This window comes from Mixophyes fleayi, chromosome 12, assembly GCF_038048845.1.
Source record: "Mixophyes fleayi isolate aMixFle1 chromosome 12, aMixFle1.hap1, whole genome shotgun sequence".
Taxonomy (NCBI): Eukaryota; Metazoa; Chordata; class Amphibia; order Anura; family Limnodynastidae; genus Mixophyes; species Mixophyes fleayi.
Window position 1 is genome coordinate 69,152,545 of NC_134413.1, and position 21,432 is coordinate 69,173,976.

At 44.7% G+C, this 21,432-nt stretch overlaps 1 protein-coding gene across 6 annotated transcripts in view; it reads left to right on the forward strand.

The window, feature by feature from the left end:
• LOC142108171 (uncharacterized) overlaps positions 1-21,432 on the forward strand; it is a 76,534-nt gene that overhangs the window by 16,833 nt on the left and 38,269 nt on the right. For all 6 annotated transcript variants that reach the window (XM_075191784.1, XM_075191785.1, XM_075191788.1 and 3 more), the window contains 5 exons: positions 340-462; positions 4,973-5,048; positions 8,541-8,660; positions 9,033-9,140; positions 10,436-10,543. In XM_075191784.1, the coding sequence (XP_075047885.1) occupies positions 340-462; positions 4,973-5,048; positions 8,541-8,660; positions 9,033-9,140; positions 10,436-10,543 (535 nt within the window). The remainder of the gene's footprint in view (positions 1-339; positions 463-4,972; positions 5,049-8,540; positions 8,661-9,032; positions 9,141-10,435; positions 10,544-21,432) is intronic.

Sequence of the window (21,432 nt, forward strand, 5' to 3'; positions counted from 1 at the left end):
ATTGCTAATAATAATTCTCTTTTTGCCTGCAGCCAATTTGTGGGCTTAATCAATATACATGAGAATGCAGCCATATTAATTGTACTGAGACTTAATGATCACTAGTCCCTAATGAATGATAAGTTGTATTCCGATGAATACGGATTCAGCGGAATACTGCCCACGGAAATGTCTCTCCACCGTGTGCAGAGGAGATGTCCATTTTAATACTCTGTGGTTGATATCTTGAGAAGGACCTCGCTCTCTGCACCTGTAAAACATTGGTGTTTTTAGAATATATAATTTATCTGGATAATGCTGTGTTGATGCTGAATTAATTTGTTGCATTTTGTGTTTCAGAGTAAGCACCATCCGATTATGGGAATCAAGACTGATCACCAAGTAAAAAGTAATGCGGATATTAGACATTTGAAAAACAATGCTCTTGCTATCGAACAAACCCACAAGAAGAAAAAAATAAATGTAAGTTTTCATACCTGCATACGTAGAAATATTTTACATTCGTTACAGCTAACCTGAGGTTCTGGCTCAGAGGAATTAGCCAGTTTGTCTCAATTTAGTAAGGAATTGCTCCTTGATACATACATGCTTTTTTGTTGTTGTTTTTTCTCATTCATCTTAGGAAGACACAGGTATTTTAAATTAACCAGCAAAAGCTCAAGCTCTTACCCATATATACCCCCATTGGCTGCTAGTAGGGGTGGGGGGGAGGGAACCAGAGGTGGAAACAGAGAAGGAGCAGTTGGCAAGGTAGGAGGTGAACTTGGAAAGGATGGTGCTGGAGAGACCAATGGACTGGAGGGTGTGAAGCAGGAGAGGGTGGTCCTCGGTGTTGAAGGCTGCTGAGAGGTACAGGAGGATAAGAAGAGAGAAATGGCCCCTGGCTTTAGTCGAGAGGAGATCTCCTCCTTGGTTAGATACTGCTGTTGCTCATTTGTCAAAAGCCACCACTATCCCTAATGCTGCTAATTTTAAGGATAGCAGCAGACAGGGTGCTTGATGTCTCGCTAGTGAGGATACAGCAGAATGCAAAATCAGAATCTCTATCTAGGGTAGGGATAGCAGCTACCCATAAGTCCATTTACACGCCAGCAGTGGTCTCCCTTATATTCTGCTTAAATTTGGCTTGGGTCTTTAAGGCAGTGGAGAGGTGATCGGAGCAGTTGGCAGAGGGATTGGAAACTGGTGGGCCCAGATTGGAGTTGCTTAACTCTGGTGCAGCTTTTGAGCGAGACCTATGTATAACTGAGGGAAGCTGCTATTAATGTGGGGCTTATTGGGGTTAGTGTTTCAACCTTAGCAGTCTCTGCACTCCGTGCTTTCTGGTTTAATGCCTGAGAGGTGGATGCAGAGTCCAAAAAGACTCAGGAGTCTCTGCTTTTCTCTGGGCATGTCTTCTTTGGTCCTGATCTAGATAAGAAGATTATTTTCATGGCCACCAGGAGAAAGAGTTCCTTTCTACCTGTTAACACCCCCTAGACCTAAGGGACCTAGGTTTTGCTCTTTTGTTCCTCTGGGAAATCGACGAGCCAGTCCTCCCGAGCCAAACCTCTGCTCTAAGTTGAGGGCAGCAGAGCGAAAAACATGCTTGGTCCAGCTTTCAAGCCTTCAGACAAATAGCATGACGAGCAGGTTACCCAGGTCATCTCCTGTGGTGGGAGTCTGTCTACTTCTATTCCGGTACTGATGGTTTGATTCCATCTCAGATACCTGTTTTTGAGGAATTGTTTCTTGTAGGTACATTATATCCATCTTGAAGTTCCCAAAACTAGGCTGTTGGCTCTATGGGATGCCATTGATCGCAAAAGGGGTAGTTTTTCTAGTCTTAGGAGAGCAGAATGGATTGTTTCTTTCTTTTTTATTTTTTTTATCCAAATCTTTTCTTGGTTCAGAAACCAGATGGGTCATTTTGACTCATTGTCTCAACTTTCAGCTTCGGGTTTACAAGTTCACAATGGAGCCCTTGAAGTCTGTCGTCAACATCATGGATCAGGGCAAATGTGTGGTATCCATGGTCTTCAAGGATATGTACTTGAATGTTCCAACCAGGGACAGTTTTGGGTTCTACCTTTTAGCTGACAATGTCGAAAGTGTTCACAAGGATCAAAGGCTTTGATGCTGCCCTTCTGAGATCCAAAGGGGGTGATTGTCATTCTCTTCCTGCTGATCATTGCAGGTTTGCTGCATTTGCATGTGAGAGACTGCCCAGACCTTAGAATCTCATGGTTTGATCATCAACTACAAAATATCTGACTCCTTCACAGTGGATTTTCTTCCTGTGACTGTTGTTCGACACCAGGCTGCAGTGGGTGTTCTTTCCACAGGGAAAAATCCTTGTGAAGTCCATTAGCTTGCAGACTGGTGTCAGATCACTTTTGTATGAAATTCCTAGGAAAGTTGGTCTTCACATTTTGAGGCAGTAGGTCATTTTGGAAGGTTTCACTCCAGGGAGTACCAGATTGAATTTATTTTGGAATGGAACAAATCTCGTCTGACCAGCCAGTTCATCAGTTTGTCTCCAATGGTGTGCCAGTCACTCCTCTTGAAGGGAGAAAATCTAAGCAGATGACAACTAGTGACCTCGAACGCCAACCTTCGAGGATGTGGAGCTGAAACTCCTAGTGCCAGTTCCTTGTAGGCACCAGGAGATCCCTGGCCATGAAAGAAAGCAGTAGGATCATGTGATGGGCAGAGCATAATGTTCCAGTTATCGCTGCAATATCGGTGTCAAAACTGGGAAGCAAGTTTTCTCAGCAGGCAGGCCCTTACCTTAGGTAATGTTCCCTTCACACCAAAGTCTTCCAGCAGTTAGTGGAGATGGGGTCAGCCAGATGTCAACATGATGGCGTCTCTGTTAAACCACAAGGTGGAGCACTTCTGCTCAAGGACAAGAGATGCAAAGGCTTTGTTGGTAGATGGCATGTTGGTCTTGTGGAACTTTGTCTGATTTATTTGTTCCCTCTGGTAGCAATGTTTCTATAGGTCCTAGAGAAGGCGGATAGAGGGAGCGTTCAGATGATTCTGGCAGCAACAGAATGGACATTCTCATCATCGTAGTGGGCCTGTTGTTTCGTCTCCCTCTAGCACAAGTCGTGTTCAGTCAGGGGGCCTTTTCTGCACCAAGTGTTAGATTGACTTTAACCACATGGCTGTTGAAGTCATGATCCTTAGGGCTACAGGACTCTGACAGCAGGGTTCAGACCATGCTTAAGGCAAGAAATCCAGTTTCAGCCAGGCATTATCACAGGGTGGGGAATACTTTCATCTTCTGGTGTGAAAGAAAGGGGATTTCTACTTCTTCTTTCCAGGTGGCCCATCTATTGCAGTTCTTGCAGTAGAGCCTGGATTGTGGCTTGAGACTTGGCTTTCTGAAGGTTCACCCCTCTGTTTTTATTCAAAGAAAAGTTACACTTATGTGTTATGAATCCCAGTGTATTTACTAATAGCAACAAAAATGTAAAGCAAAGTGTCTATATTAAAGTGAATACACAAACAAAAGATGACTCAGATCCACAGGTTTGAACAGGTTTCCTAAAGAGACTGTATAGTAACAATGGCAGGTACTGATATAATACGTTTTACCCCAGTCCAAAAGGCACAAGGCTGTCTAGGAGAGCACAGAGTCCAGGGATCAAGCAGTGATCAGACAATAAATCCAAATAGCCAGGTTGAGATGAGGCAAATAAGCGAGGTCCAGAAGTCAGGCAAAAAGATCAGGGCAACAGGCAAAACAGCGGGGTCCAAAGTACAGGTAAATGATTCGGGGTCTCAGGCAAGCAGGCAAGGTCCAAGAAACAGGCAGGGGTCATACATAGAAGGTCAGTCCAGCAGGTATATAACAAAAGAACAGGAACAGGTAGTAGCAGCCAGGAACAAACGGGATGAACTGCACAGAGCACAGCTTGAGGCAGGTATTAAAAGCAGTGTGACAGGTGCAGTTCTAATTAATCCTCAGGCAAGAAGATTAACTCCTTCAGGTATGTTGCAGAGTTCAGGAGCAGAACAGAAGCACCTCTGGTGGTATAAGGTACTGCTGCTAGGTACAAATGACAGACAGAGTTGTAACATTATGCTGGAGGTGCAGACTTTCTGCATGTGCAACCTCAATACACTCCTTCCCCCAGTAGCTCCTTGGGATCTCAGCCTGGTGTTGGCGGCCTTACAGCATCCTCTTTTCAAACCCTTGGTTTCGGTGGAGATAAAGTTCCTTACCTGGAAGACAATGTTTCTTTTAGTCATCGCCAGATTTAGGAGAGTTTTGGAGCTGGGGGCTTTGTCTTGTAATTTTCAATATCTTATTTTTCATAAAGGCAGGGTTGTTGTTTGGACTAATGTGGTCTCCCAATTTAAACCTAATTCAGGGCATTGTGACTCCGGCCGTGCTCTGTGTTAGGTCTCTAGAATAGAATAGTTTTCAATCTATAGACATGGTCAGTGCTTTGAGGACCTATGTTCTTAAGACCTTAGTAGTGCCCACGACTGATGATCTTTTGGTCCTCTGGATGACTTCATTTGTCAGGCTTACATTGGAGCAAGAAAGTCTGTTCCTGAAACTATGACGGAACATTCTACCATATCGGTGACTGAGGTGAAGCGGCCCCCTGGTTTTCGGTCCACACGTTCAACAAGTCAACATTGTTTGCTTCCATAGGGGTAGCCAGTGGTCCAGTGTCCCCTGCAAGGATGTTTATTAAGCCTCAACAGCCTAATAAACACCCTGTCTTGTGGGCACTATAACAGGACAACTGAGTGTCCAGCAGGTTTGGGATATAGAAGAAGTAGGAGTTCAACACTTTAGTTATCTAAAGTGCCAACTTCCTGTAGGAGGCAATATATCCCCAGGTTCCTGTACCCCTATAGAATGACCAAGAACTATATGTAACCAGTCTAATTTTTAAAATACAGACGTGATTATGTAGGGCGATAGGAACACCGCTTTTCATGATTATCTTTGATTTTTTTGATATTTTAGGTTGTGGATACGGTTTATATTGAGAAACCATACAAATACAAATGGGAATCATTTACTGAAGATATGGATATGGAAGGTATGTTTGCCTCTTCTTTTTATGCCGTTATTTTATTATTGAGAAACGTTTTTTTTTTTTCAGTTTTATTTTTTTACACAGAATAATTAATGTGATGGGAATTAGACACTAATAGAGCAAAAGTAAAAATCCAGATTTTATGTGATCATAAGTAATATACATAATCAATCCCCATAGTCCATGTAAGAATGAAATAATAGATTGTCGATTCCATTTGGCGGTTGCTTAATGGATTACTGCAGATGGGAACAGCAATAAATAAACATAGTGAACCGCACTGTCCATGTTCAGTATGACAAAATGTCTTTTAATCCGATATTTCGGTCTATAACCCAACCTTTTTGATGGACATGCAAAGTGCAGCTCTGACAACAAGCATATTAGAAAACCTCTAAAAGAAAAAAGACATACAAACAAACAAACAACGCGTCATTCTAAAGTCAGTGCTTTGTTGTTGATACACCGGCGAGAATTTACCATGGGAGGAGTTAGCCAGTTGACGTTTTTGTTATTTATTAATGTGTTTCACTATACTCATGTTGTACTAGAATAGATATACTTTTGCGCCTGGGAATTTATCATCATGCTTTACAATAGAAGTTCAGATTGTATGTGTGCCTTTTTTAGATGTGTAATTATTTTCACCAATTGTTGGCTATTTGGCAGTATGGGGGTATAAAATGGTTGTGTGTGTGTGTGTGTATATATAAAATAAAGTCAAGGCACTACAAACTTGTCTAGCCTGATCCTCCACGCCCCTAAAACCCCCCCCCCCACCCCACCCCCCCCCCCCCCCCTTCCTGGCCAGAAATCCTCAGGTTTTTTTTAGTAGTGCCCCGGAGTAGGACACTTTTTAGGTAGCTGCATATTTTTAGTTTTAATCTTTGTTTTTTATTAGACTGTATTTCTTTACTTTTAGCGGCGTTCATCCGGTGAACGCTGCAGAAGCAGACAGGGAGAGTGCCTTTCGGCGCTTTACTGCTCCCCCCCCCCCCCAATCATGATGTGGACCGCCAGGAAAAGGGTCACCCACCACCGAAGAGGCTCGAGGACATGGACGCTTATCAGGGCAGTGTCGCGGACCGCCCTGGGGGTCGCGGCTGCAGATTACCGGTCTCCTATGCTGAGGGGAAAAGGAGCTGCCCGTGGTTCATGCCCTGCCTGCAAATTGGGCTCTACTACATTTATTCTGGTGAGGAGCTGTCGTCAGAGCGCAGTTCTCATCAGTTCACACTGTAGGTATGTTTGGCCATATTCCACAGAGGCAGGCTAAGGGAGAGGAGGTATAGTTTCTGGGCTCTGCAGATTTCGGCATCATTTTCGGAACTCTGTTAAAGTGTCTCCTGGAAAGAAATAGTACAGTTAGATGTCTCTGGGTCAAATCTGTGATATTCTGACTCTGTTATTGTGCTGTTTGTATTCTTTACAGTCTGCATTTCTTTGCCACTCTTTTCTCCCTCTATCCTGCCATTCTGATATACAGTGAATAGTATATAGAGCAGGTGTGTTTTCTCATTGATACATTCCAGAGGGAAGTTATATACTGATAGATCTCTATTTTATAGATTGCTCTACAGTGTGTCTCTCTTAATTGTTGCCTTTTCCTTTTTCATGATCTAAGAAAAAGGAACTGGTTCTAAGTCCAAAGCTGTTCCTGTGATGTACTTCACTTGCTCCAGGCGTCAGTCTAAGTTGCCTGGTGGATGGTCATACCTGGTTGGCCTATGCAGTGCTTGTGAGAGTCTGTGGGCCTAGGTCAGCGTTCTTCTAAATTGGTGAAAGACCTGGCGGAGCCAGCTTAGGCCAAGGAACTGGCGCGGTCCATTGCAGACTTAAGAGAGATCACCCATGTTTGGGGTCGGTAAGTGCCGACACTTTTACATCCTCTTCTTTGGGTACGCAGTCTACGGATGCCCTTCCCTCAGATCAGGCATCTCAGATGCTGGCCAGGACTCCAGGGAACCTCCCTGGATGTGAAATATGGAGAAATCAGTCCAAGGGTTGGTTAGAGTATCATAGTTTTTTGGCGAAGGTGTTATCTTCCCCTAATGTGTAAATGCATGGCCCCTCCTTTATCCCAGTATATGGGGGGGACTCTGATACGGATTTCTCCTTAGAGGAGGAGAGTAAAATTGACGACGAATCAGAGTTTGAGGACATTTCTGGCTGAGAGGAAGACCCGTCCGCAAGACATAATCTTATTTCTGATGATGACCTAACATCGACACAGATTTCTACGTTCAAAAGAACAAAGAAATGTACTGTTTCACGACAGGTGGGTAACTTCCACTACCGAGTCATGTGTAAGAGGATTAGTTTCCAGGGGTTACAATCTGGATCTGGCGAAACCGCCTCCCAGACATTGCCTTAAGACTCCTCTTCCACAGGATCCTGTCAAATGGGAGGCTCTCAAAACGGCCATCCTCTCTTTGATGGATTAAGGGGTGGTAGTTCCGGTCTCACAGCAGGAAAGGGGACTGGGTTACTACTCACACCTTTTCCTAGCTTAGAAGCCAGATCAGTCTTTTCCAGCCTATTCTGAATTTGAAAGATCTGAACACCCATTTGAGGGTCCTGAGGTTTCGGATGGAGTCTGTACATTCGGTTTTAAACTCTATGGAAAAGAATAAATTCCTGGCATCCTTGGACATCAAGGATGCGTATCTGCATGTGCCGATATGGCAGGGTCACCACAACCTGCTGAGGTTTGCGGTGGACTGGGAACGCTACCAATTCTGGGACGGTCCCTTGGCCGTTCAGACTGGGGTACGTCTTTCCTCCGATTCCAATGTTGCCAAGGGTCCTCCAAAAGGTGTTTGCTTCTAAAGACGCAAGTCTTGGTAGTAAAGTTTTACATGTCCTTCTGTCTGACCATTCTCACCCATAGGGGCAGCTATGGAACGTCCCCATGGTCCGCAGTGTCCCCCAACTGTTAGTGCTAGAGAAAAGAAGATTTTTGTACTTGCTGTAAAATCTATTTCTCTAAACACAGTTGGGGGACCCTGCGCTCCCACCCTTTTGTTTCTGACAGTTTGTTGCAGATTGGTTAGGTAAATAAACTGAGGATTTTCATCTGGGGGGGGGGGGGGGGGGGGTCATAGAGGGGAGTGAGCAGGCTAGACAAGTTTGTAGTGCCTTGATTCCACAGCGCCCTCTATACCCCATGGTCCGCAGTGTCCCCTAACTGTATTTAGAGAAACAGATTTTGCGGCAAGTGCAAAATCTTCTTATTCTATGTTAATCTCTAATCTCTCTCCTTTTTTAACCTGTAACATCACTAGCCATCTAAGACAGAACACCCCCAAATATCAGTGTGTGTTAATTGCTCTCACTATCTGTGTGTATGTGTGTATGTATCTCAAAATCCCTATTGCTTTTACAGCTTTGATTGACAGTTACCTCTCTATGCATTGTAATGCAGAAATTACTTTTCATATGTCGGCTATAGGCTAGTACCTTCCACTTTTTAATGTAAATATATTTTTACTGTAGCAGACGAAGAGCATGCAGACCAGCCTCAAAGTCTGCTCAGCCTCAATGAAATGAGGCCTCTACCTGTACCTGTACCTGAAGCAAAACCATTGATAGGGCCAACGACGAGTAGACCTCAAGGTAAATATGTAATGATGGCATTAGTTTCTTTGTTGTGCATATTGAGATATTTAAAGCATGCCTACCTCTGTGTGTTTATGAATATTGTGTCGCAGTTGTATGATCTTCATTTCTGCAGTCTGTGAAATAAGACTACAGAATGCAGCCATTTTGTCTGCTGCCTATTGGGTAATAGTGTTTTTCTCTTTCATCACTAGCCGTCAAAGACAGAACAACCCCAAATATCAGTGTGTGTATCTCCAAATCCCTATTGCTCTTTCAGCTTTGATTGACAGTTACCTCTTTATTCATTGTAATGCAGAAATTACTTTTCGTATGTCCGCTATAGGGTAGTACCTTCCACTTATTAATGTAAATATATTTTTCTTGTAGTAGCCGCAGTTAATGCAAACCAGCCTCAAAGTCTGCCCAGCTTTAATCAAAAGGTGCCTGTACCTGAACCAAAACCATTGATGGGGCCAACTATGAATAGACCTCAAGGTAAATATGTCATTTTGTCTGCTGCCGTTTGACTCCCGACTATGGCCTTATCTGTGTGGAGTTTGTATGTTCTCCTCGTGTTTGTGTGTGTTCTGGGTGGTCTGGTTTCCTCCCACACTTCAAAAAACATACTAGTAGGTTAATTGGCTAATGACAAAATTAACGTGTGTGTTTAGGGAATTTAGATTGCAAGCTCTAATGGATCAGGGACTGATGTGAATGACAAATATTCTCTGCACAGCGCTGTGGACTTGGTGGCGCTATATAACTAAATGATGATTAATATATATGTACACACACTCGCACTCACTATTGGTATTCACGATGTTTGCTGCTTCAGTGTTTTTAGACCTTTTTTGTCAGATGTTGCTGTGGGATACTGTAGTAACTTTACAAGCATTTCATAAGTGTCAAAGGCTTTTATTGACAATTACATTAAGTTTATGCAAAGAGACAATATTTGCAGTGTTGACCCTTCTTTTTGAAGACCTCTGCAATTCGCCCAGGCATGCTGTCAATCATCTTCTGGGCCACATACTGACTGATGGCCGCCCATTCTTGCCTAATCAGTGTTTGGAGTTTGTCAGAATTTGGAGGTTTTTGTTTGTCCACCCGCCTCTTGAGTATTGACCACAAGTTCCCAATGGGATTAAGGTCTGGGGAGTTTCCAGGCCATGGATCCAAAATTTCAATGTTTTGTTCCCCGAACCACTTAGTTATCACTTTTGCCTTATGGCAAGGTGCTCCATATTTCTGGAAAAGGCATTGTTTGTCACCAAACTGTTCTTGTATGGTTGAGAGAAGTTGCTCTTGGAGGATGTTTTGGTACCATTCTTTATTCATGGCTGTGTTCTTAGGCAAAATTGTGAGTGATCCCACTCCCTTGGCTGAGAAGCAACCCAGCAGCTCTGGCCAGTGTGATAGGCCAGGGGGGATCCATCCACAGCAACCCTGATCCATAGGAAGAGGTCAGGAGTACCAGCCTGGGTACACCAGTAATGGGGGTACACTAGCAGCGTTCGTTACCCAGAAGAAACCCGGTATTGGATGCCTGTAAGGAGTTCAGTGGTGGCAGCATTTGTAAGCCCCTCCTACTGTGTGTGTGTGTGTGTGTGTGTGTGTGTGTGTTTCAGTATAGCCCCAAATATCTGTATGTGTTACCTGCTCTCATTTACTGTGTGTTTTTATTTAAAATCCCTACTGCTTTTACAGCCCTGTTTTAGACAGTTACTTTTCCTAAGTCAGCTATAGGGTAGTACCTTCCACTTATTAATATAAACATATTTTTCTTGTAGCAGCCCCAGCCAATGCAAACCAGCCTCCAAATCTGCTCGGCCTCAAAGTTAATGAGAAGGGGCCTGAACCTCTACCATTGATGGCGCTGCCTGTGAAGAGACCACAAGGTAAATATGTCACAATGGCGTTAGCTGTTTTGCTAGAAATATGGGGACTAACCCGGGATATTGTATCACAATTTTATGATATTCATTCTCACAGGCTCTGAAAGAAAGCAAGAGAATGCATCCCTTGTATCTGCTGCCAGTTAGTAGTGCAGTGTGTGTATATTGTGATATAAACTGATTATCCCATGTGTGTGTGTATATGTGTGTATGTATGTATGTATGTATGTATGTATATACACATTAACCCGTGCATGATACTCATGCATTCTAGTCAAATCAAGATACTTAAGGTCTTAAAAAGGTTCTTGTCATGCATTTGGGCCTAGCCCAGGCCTCCTCAGGGGAAGAGCGTTACTTCCCGACGCAAGCGCCCTTTTTAATGTGTGTTCATGAGGTAAAATTACCTCACGAAAATGAGTTTGACCCCTCAACTTGTAAATTTAGCCTTTACTACCCCTCCCACGGGGGGAAGGGGGGATGATGGAAGTTAACTGACTTGACTATTCTAATTTTTTTGTCAAATAATGTCAGTATACCAAATTTCAGGTCAATTGGATGAGCCCTTTCTGAGAAAATAGTTTTTCCCACACACACACACACACACACACACACACACTAACGCACGCCTCTACACATGTGTGTTCATGAGGTAAAATTACCTCACGAAAATGAGTTTGAGCCCTACCAAATTTCAGCCCTTTTTGAATTTTTTTTCCCGCACACACTAAGAATTTAGTAGGTCAGTGTATAACTCTGCCCAGCAGGTGGCGCTGCAACTTGGTTTTTTTTTTCCCACACACAGACGCCACTAAGCATTTATATATATATATATATATATATATATATATATATATATATATATATATATATATATATATATATATATATATATATATATATATATATTAGGCAAGTGTGGGAAAAAATACTGCAAAGTAAGAATGCTTTCAAAAATAGAGATGTTCATATTTTATTTTTATCAATTAACATAATGCAAAGTGAATGAACAGAAGAGAGATCTAATTCAAATCAATATTTGGTGTGACCACCCTTTTGCCTTCAAAACGGCATCGATTCTTCTAGGTGCACTTGCACAAAGTCTGGTATTTTGTAGGATTATAGCCAGGTGTATGGTTAACCAATCATCCCAAACAGGTGATAATGATCATCATTTTCATATGTAGACTGAAACAGTCATTGGCTGAAACAGAAACAGTTGTGTAGGAGACTTAAAACTGAGTGAGGAACAGCCAGACTGCTACAAAGGTAGCATGTCACAGGTCATACACCATGGCAAGACTGAGCACAGCAGCAAGTCACAAGGTAGTTATACTGCATCAGCAAGGTCTCTCCCAGGTAAAGATTTCAAAGCAGACTAGGGTTTCAGGATGGGCTGTTCAAGCTCTTTTGAAGAAGCACAAAGAAACAGGCAACGTTGAGAAACGTAGACGCACCTGCCTAAAACTTTTGCACAGTGCTGCGTGTGCGCGCGCTCGCACGTCCACAACTTTGTCCTGAGACCGGAATAATGAACTCTTTCTACAGCCATGTGCTTTTTTTTATGGTCACAGGACTCCTCTGTAATTTCTTTCTCTTTCATCCATGGAGGACACTGGGGTATAGAGTGCGGTGGCTGAAGTATTGGGCGCTTTCAATTGTACAGGCAACACCGAAGCTTCAATTCTACAAGCACAAGCTGCAATTATGCAAATAGATGTTACATTAATAAGGATCTCTTCATGTTAGCTGTTTCACCCTCACTGATACATCACAGGACACTTTGAAAATGAATCATGTGACATCGCTGATACCATAAGTGATGACATCATCATTCACTTTTGATGACATTTCTGACTATATTCAGGCTTGTAGATCTCTTACGTCCTATATTATTATGAGCTGACTGCAGCTCTCGGAGCTGTAGAGTTGTCTTGGACAGTCTTATATCTCCAACTCACACAGCTCATTGGTGCTTGGTAAAAGAAGCAGGCGTGACTGTGCAGCCACCTGATGTTTTATGACTATTTATGGCATCTGGCATTGCGTCAAGATGGGACCAGCCATTGCTGGATCTGGAGGATGGCAGAAGAAAATAGGGTAAGAAGGGCCATTAAAAGCTAGTTTTAATTTTCATTTCTCTTTCATCCTATCTAGGGGACACTGCAACCATGTGGTTGTTTGAGGGGAGTGAGGAGTTGGCACTCAGAGAGTTAATTATTTGTTTATCCTACAGACATTCGGGAAGGCCACCAATCCCTGCTCAGGTTGAAGGTGGAGGACTCCCATTATCCGTTCCAGGCTTTTCCCTTTAGCCTCTGCACTGCTCCAAGGGTGTTCACCAAGATCGTGGCGATAATGGCCACACTGATGCACTCCAAAGGGGTCAGCATAGTTTCTTACCTGGGCGATCTGCTGATCAAGGCAGATAAGGACCAGCTACTAAGATAACATCTCTCTCTTACCATTTGAGTTCTGGAACAACATGGGTTGATAATAAATCTTCCAAAATCCCAACTGACTTCCTGTCAATGGATGGTCTTCCTGGGTCTAATCTTGGATACCAGGTTGCAAAAGATTATTCTTCCGGACACCAAAGTGCGCTCTCTTCAGAACACTGTGCAAAAGGTTCTGGCCCTTCCTCTGCCTTCCATGCTAGTATGGATGAAGCTTCCAAGCCAGATGGTCTCCACGTTCAAACCACTTCCCTTCAGGAGATTCCATTTACTCACATTTCTGTGGGACCTGTTGAAGAAATGGATGGGCTCCACCATTCACATGGATTCCCAGTTGATTCAGTTGTCTCAGGAATCCCGTCTGTCCCTTTGCTGGTGGCTAACCAAGCATGTTCTGTCCATGGGCAGTTACTTTTCCACATGGTCTTGGACCGTTGCCACAACCGACAAAGGCCTCCTAGGTTGGGATGCCGTGGTGTTACACTGCGCCTTGAGGGTGCCTGGCCGCCTCGGGCAACCTAACTTCTGATAAATGTCTTGGAATTGAAGGTCATGTTGCTGGCTCTGCAGGGGCCACAGCAAGTTCTGCAGAGTACTCCGGTAAAACGTCAGTCTGTCAATGCCAAGGCCGTGGCGTATGTAGATAGTCGTGGAGGTACTAGAAGTGTGGGAGGCATGAAAGTGGCAGCTCAGATTCTGACTGGGGCAGAACAGTTTATTCTTACCATGTCGGCAGGGTTCATTTCCTGGGTGGAAAACTAGAAGGCTGGTTACCTGAGCAGACATGATATGCTGCCTGGAGAGTGATCATTTCATCTGGAGCTTTATCAGTTGCTGGCCCGGAGTTCGAATCTGTGTGACATCGTCCTTATTGCTTCTCATCACAACAGTCAATTGGACAATTTCTGATTGAGAACCAGGGATCCTGTGGCGGTAACAGTGGACATAATGACAATGCGCTGGGAGTACCAGTTGGGATATCTGTTCCTCCCATTCCAATGCTGGCCCGATAACTCAGACGAGTGAAAAAGGAGGACTACCCGTGATCCTGGTGGCTCCACATTGGCAACGTCGGGTCTGCTACACAGACATTCTGCGACTGTCAAGTGAACCAGATCTGCGTCTCCGGCTTCGCAACAAACTGCTTCTACAGGGCCCGTTTTGGTTCCAGGACCTTTATCGGCTGACTTTAACAGTGTGGCTATTTAAGCCAGTATTTGGTTGGCAAAAGGTTTAACCACCAGAGTAGTGGACACTATGGGGGGAATGCAATTGGCCGCATTACTGATGGAAGTATTAACGGTAATAGATTTAGCGCCGTGTTACTTGCGGCAGAATTGAATTCCTCCCTATGCCCACATGTATCACCGAGTGTGTCGTATCTACATCAGGTGGTGGAGCGTCACTCTTGCCACATCTGGACTTTTCGACTTTATAGTCTCTTAGCCTTTCTTCAAGATGGTTTGTCCTCGGGTTTAAGACTCGGCTCTCTGAGAGTATATATATGGGCCCTCTCTGTCTTTATCCAGAAAATAATTGTGGAGTTGCTGGAAGTTATGATCTTTCTTCGGGGGGTTTTGCATATCCAGCCTGCTTACGTTCCGTCCACAGCTCCCTGGGATCTGAACTTGGTGCTAACTATGCTTCAGAGCGCACCCTTTGAACCATTGAGCACGGCAGAGTTCAGGTTATTCACATGGAGGGTGTTTTTTCTCTTGGGCATAGCATCTGCACCTAGAGTGTCAGAACTTGGAGCCCTTTCTTGCCACTCACGCATGATAGGGCTGTTCTGCGGATGGTTCCTTCTTTTCAATCTAAGGCGGTTTCAGGTTTCACCTGAATCGGAGTCCTAGCTTTCCGGGTGTTGGATGGATCTTTGGGATTACAATCCGAGGAATCCTTGGATGTTGTTCGTTCCATTCGCATACATGTCAATCGAACTTCGGACGGTTGCAAGACAAATTCCCTTTTTGTGCTGTTGCAGGCTTATAAGAGGGGATGACCGGCTACTAAGCAGTCCATCGCCAGGTGGATCACATCCACCATTAAGCAGTCCTAATGTCACAACAGACCGACCTGTGTCTAGCTATATTGCCGCCCAATCCACCAACTTAATGGGTGCTTCTTGGGCTGCACGAAACGGAGTTTCAGCGGATCAGCTTTGCAGAGTAGCCACCTGATCCTCTGTCCATTACTAACTTTAACGTTTTTGCATCCTCAGACGTCAGTTTTGGCAACAGTGTTTTGTAGGTCCCTCCCTTAGGGGTCTGCTTTATGAAGCCCCATGGTAGCTGTGTCCTACAGATAGGATGAAAGAGAGGAGTTTTTTTTGTTTTTTTACTTATGATAAATCATTTTCTCTGAGTCCATCTGGGGGACACTGCGTTCCATCCTTTCTGCTCTTTTCTCTGTTGTCTTACCCTTGGGGCTTTATAATTGCACTGAGGATGTAGAGGGGAGGAATTTGTCTGTGGGTTAAACAAATAATTAACTGTTTGACTGCCAACTCCTGGCCCCCCTCATGGTAGCAGTGTCCCCCAGATGGACTCAGAGAAAAGGATCTATCGTAAGTATAAAAATCCCTCATTCTCTTTCATCCAGTCCGGGGGACACTGCTACCATGGGTTGTGGAGGGGCGCTCGGGAGTTGGCACCTAGCTAGTTAACTAGCAACTGCTGACAGACTCCTCCCCTCTACAATCCCCTACAATTAAAGGCAGACCTGGGAGTGTGTTCTACCATAGAGAACACACTCCCAGAACAGCAGCGCAGACACGGCTCTGTCAGATGAGAGCCGTGGGCTCTCACTGGTACAGACCTGGGTGTCTGAAACAGAGTGACAATCTGTCTCTCCGCACCGCTGTCACTCACGGCCTCCCCGACAACCGTCGCTGCCACTGCAGGCATAGAGTGCCGGCTATCGGATCACCGGCGGCCATCTTGGATTCGGTGGAAACCGCGGATGAGGAGACTAAGAGTTGCAAGAAGGGGGCAAAACCAAGATCCCCCCTCAAAAATAGGGGGTATTTGGGTCAGAACCGCTGCAGGAGAGACCTCAGTCTTTTTGAGGTCTTCATTACTCTGCTGTTTTATATATATATATATATATATATATATATATATATATATATATATATATATATATATATATATATATATATATATATATATATATATATATTTTTTTTTATTTTTTTCTTAAAAAAAAAAAAAGAGAGAGAGAGAAGACTAAAACGGAAGAGGGGGAGCTAAAACTAGATCGAGCTCCCCTGCTCTACAAGTCACTTGGAACATTCCGGTCTTCTGGCGCCAAGAGAAGCCCCGGAAGAGAGACATCTTGGTGGGAGCAGGCACCAGGACACTGCTGTTGGACTTCTCCCCTGTTTTGGCCCTTTTGGCTAAGTATCTCTATTTTCATTAAGCATTTACAAAATTGTATTTGTTTGCTGGCGAGTGGGGCTTGTAGGGGTAATATTGTTGTACTCTTTACTTGCCAATATCACATTGTTTATTTAAAAAAGTACAAGTGCAACTTTTATTTGTAGATTAGTTGTATACTTGTTTTACTCTTTCATCCAGTCTGGGGGACACTGCTTACCAGGAAAAGGTCCTATGGCTAAATATTTTACCTGTTCTAGATGTAAGGTTAAATTACCATGTGGGCAGAAGGATCTGTTGGCGCTCTGCTCTGATTGCGAAGGGGGGCCCTCTGCGCAAACCCAGCACACTCCAGCCCTGCTGATGGAGGAGCCGGCCTGGGTGGCTTCTCTGACACAGTCGGTTTCCTCTTTAGCCCAGATTATCACTAAATCTACTCAGTTACTAACAAGTGTGGCAGCTCTTCCTGTTGTGTCGGATAATGCTGTTACAACTTTGGGGCTTCCTGCTGCGAAATCTTCTACTGGAACGGCTATAGCAGGCCTTTCTTCTTTAATAACGGATCAGTCCTCTGTCCTGACAGAACCAGCATGGTCCTCGTCATTAATAAAAGGTTTAGACAGGCTAAACCAGTTGCTTGAATCCCCAGATTTGGGCCCTTCTAAAAGAAAGCGGTTTAGATCCGCTAATCCTCTACTGTCCCCCTCAGATTCTGAGGGGTTTTCCGAAGAGGAAGGGGAAACAAATTTTGATCCTGATCAGGTTCAATTGTCTGATCACAAAGAAACCACCGGATATCAAGGTATTGATGATTTTTTGTTTAGCAGTAAGGCAGGCCTTGGACCTCCAAGAAATGGAGGATCCTAGTCCTATAGACAAAAGTCTTTTTAAGAAAGCAAGAAGAAAGGTTATTCGTTTTCATCCTTCTGAGAGATATTGCTGAGGTAGCCTGGAAACAGCCTGATAAAAGATTTTCTATGCCAAAAAGATTCTCTTCCTTGTATCCATTAAAGGAAGATGATGTGCCCCGCTGCGAAGGAATTCCTAAAGTAAATACTCCCGTAGCCCGTTTAGCCTGCCACACTATCCTGCCAGTCCCGGGCACAGCTACTCTGCAGGACTCCACGGACCACAGAAATGAATCTCAACTAAAATCTATTTTTGTAGCAGCGGGTTCTTCCTTTAGACCCACATTTGCTTCAGCTTTACATTTAAAGGAGGCATCTGGGTATCTTTATGAGGCAGCTCAGAACACAGCATCTGTGTCTTCCTCTATTCAGGCTGCGGCAATTTCAGCAAGAAGAACCTTATGGCTGAAATCCTGGGAGGCGGATTCGGAATCTAAAAAATCCCTAGAACCCATTCCCTTTTCAGGATCAGGTTTGTTCAGCCCGGAGATAGACAGTATGACTTCTCAGGCAACGGGTGGCAAAAGCACCTTTTTGCCAGTGAACATAGGCAGAGCCCGGACCCCGCGTTTTAGCTCCTTTAGGCAGTCCTTTCAGGGGACCTCCTTTCCTAGGGGCCAGTCATCCAGGGGCAGACAACCGAATTCTAGAGGCTTCTCAGTCAGAGGCAGATCCTCTTTCGCAGCTAGACGTCAGGCCTCCAAGGCTCAGGAGAAGCCTACGTCCTGACTGCCACTCTACTCACCAGGAGGTGGCAACAGTTGGGGGGACGCCTGTCTCTTTTTCCAGAACAGTGGACAGCATCCTCTCAGGATCCTTGGATTCGGGGCAATATATCAAGGGGGTACATGATAGACCTGCTGGGTCCTGTTCCACATCGTTTCTTTGTAGCCCTGCTACCCCGAGATCCACAGAGAAGACAGGCGATACAGAGTTGTGTCGCCTCTCTTCTTTCGGCAAGAGTTATTTGCAGGGTCCCAGAAAACCAGAAAGGGAAAGGTTTTTATTCAAATGTTGTTCTTGTCAGGTAACCGGACGGTTCCTTTCGACCCATCTTAAACCTAAAGAACCACAATGTGCACTTACGAGTGGACAAATTTCGGATGGAGTCCCTGAGGTCAGTAACAAACGGCTTTGAAAGGAATCAGTTTATGGCTTCCATAGACATAAAGGACGCATACCTCCACGTTTCTTTTTGGAGCGGTCATTAGTCTATCCTGAGATTCACGGCGGGGGCCTTCCACTATCCGTTTCGGGATCTACCCTTCTGCCTCTCCACAGCTCCAAGGGTTTTCACGAAGATCATGTCGGTAATGGCAGCTTGTCTTCACTTAAAGGGAGTTCAGGTGGTGCCCTACTTAGACGATCACATCACCAAATCCACTTCAGAGATTTGCTTACAACAGCACTTATCCCTCACCATAGGTGGTTAATAAACTTAAAGAAATTCCAGGTGGTTCGGTGCCAAAGCATGATCTTCCTGGGACTCATCATGGACACCAAACAACAGAAGGTGTTTCTGCCAGAAGAGAAAATTAAATCGGTTCAGAGGATAACATCTCAGGTCTTGTCCTCTCCCAATTCTTCAATCCAGTTTTAGGGAAGATGGTGGCCGCCTTCGAGACGATCCCCTTCGGTCGTGCTCATTATCGGTGCTTCCAGTGGGAGCTCTTGACAAAATGGTCAGGATCCCACCTACATTTGGATCGCCAGAAGATCTCTCTGTCCCCGGATGCAAGAAATTTGCTTCAGTGGTGGCTGATTCAGGATCAAATGTCGGTGGGCAGGTTCTTTGCTCCATGGTCATGGATCATAGTCCCCACAGACGCCAGTCTGAAAGGTTGCTAGGCTGTAGCCCTTTATCTCCGGCTCCAGGGGCTTTGGTCAGTTCAGGAGTCGCCCTATCCATCAACACATTAGAGTTGAAAGCAATTCTTTTGGCTCTTCGGGGGGCCCAAACCCTTCTTCGGGGCCATCCAGTCAGAGTTCAGTCCGACAATGCCACGGCTGTGGCATATGTCAACAGACAAGGAGGAACGAGAAGTGCAACTGCAATGCGAGTATCAGCTCTGATATTAGCTTTGGCGAAACAATATGTTCCAGCAATCTCGGCAGTGTTCATTCCAGGAATATAAAACTGGGAGGACGATTATCTCAGTCGCAATGCGATGATGCCAGGGGAGTGGTCCCTCCATCCGGAAGTATTTCAGTCTGTAGTTCAGAGGTTGGGTCTTCCGGATATAGATCTCATGGCCTCCAGACACAACAGAAAGGTTCCCAGGTTTTGCGCAACGGCAAGAGACCCCTTAGCAGTAGCAGTGGACGTAATGACCATGTCATGGGATTTCAGGTTGGGATATCTGTTCCCCCATCCCAATTCCCATGCTTCCTGTAGTACTCAGACTGGTGAGGCAGGGCGATTTGCCGGTAATTTTGATAGCACCTGCATGGCTGCGTCGAGTGTGGTACGCGGAGATAATCTCCATGGCGGTAGGGCAAGAACATAGTCTTCCGTCGCGAGACGATCTTCTCCTGCAAGGTCCTTTTCGTCACCAGGATTTACCTCGGCTGAATTTAATGGCATGGCTGTTGAGGCCAGGCTCTGGAGGGCTAAGGGTTTTTCCCCCAGTGTAGTGAACACTCTGCCGCGGGCTCAGTAGCCTGTTTCAGCTCGCATCTATCATCGTATTTGGCGAGCCTATATCAGATGCTCTGAAAATAAGTCTTGTCACACATCCTCTTTTCGTCTCCCTTCGATTATTGTCCTTTCTTTAAGATGGTCTGGAAGCGGGTCTCCGTTTAGGTTCCTTAAGGGTTCAGGTATCAGCGCTTTCAGTTTTCTTTCACCTGAAGTTAGCGAATTTGCCAGACATCAAGGCTTTTCTTCAGGGAGTCTTACATATTCAGCCTCCCTACGTTCCACCTACAGCACCATGGGATTTTAACCTGGTATTTGGGATGCTTACAGGGCCCCCTTTTGAACCATTACTTGCAGCAGATTTAAGGTCTCTGACCTGGATAGTCGTTTTTCTTTTAGCAATTGCATCAACACGCAGAGTTTCAGAGCTGGGAGCCCTGTCTTGTCGAGAACCATATTTGTTTTTTCACGAGGACAGAGCGGTATTAAGAACTCTCCCTTCCTTTGTTCCGAAGGTTGTTTCGGCCTTCCATTTGAACCAGGAAATTATGGTTCCGGTCTTTAGATCGGCTTCTCATTCTCATCAGCAGTATATGGAGAAATTAGATGTAGTTAGGGCTCTCCGTATTTACGTTAAGAGAACTTCCCAGATTCGCCGTACCGATTCTGTTTGTCCTTTTTGATTGTAATAAAAGAGGCTGGCCAGCCTCAAAACAGTATCGCAAGATGGATTAAGGCAACCATTAAACAGATTTACATCAGGGCTAACCGTCCTGTGCCAGAGAAACTTACGGCCCATTCCACCAGGTCGGTAGGGGCGTCGCGGGCAGCGAGAAATGGGGATTCTGCGGACCAGCTCTGCAGGGCAGCCACCTGGTCCTCTGTCCACACCTTTACCAAATTCTATCAGTTTAATGTATTTGCGTCCGCGGATGCAAATTTTGCTCGTAGTGCTCTATGAGCCGGGATTTCAGAGCGGTCCCACCCTTAGGCGGCTGCTTTAGAACGTCCCCATGGTAGCAGTGTCCCCCAGACGGAATCAGAGAAAGGAATTTAAAGTAAGTACAAAAATCCTCTTTTTTATTAATTATGTGTTGGGTTTATGAAAATTTGGGCTTGAAAGGTCCTCTAAGACTCGTCTCGCCTGATATATTGACTAGTGTATTCCAAAGTCGCTACTTGTTTGGTCTTTGGTTTATTTTGTGAAACAACAAGATCCTACCGCCATACAGAAGTGTTCAGTGAATGTGTGTTATTTGATTTGAGCGTTTCAGATGCCAATCCAGTGAACATATGTCTTAGTGGAGGGTATGGTTACATGTGTAGATCTGACAAGTGGATGTTGCCTTAATAAAAAATTAACACAATTACTCAAGTTCAATGCCATAGTAAATGAGTATAAATACTTGTCTAAAAAAAAGTTCAATCCCTGCGCTGCACCTGTAAGGGAAAGTTAAAATAAAAACATGAAAAAAACTATAACTAATACAAGTATAGGCAGGAGCCTGTACAG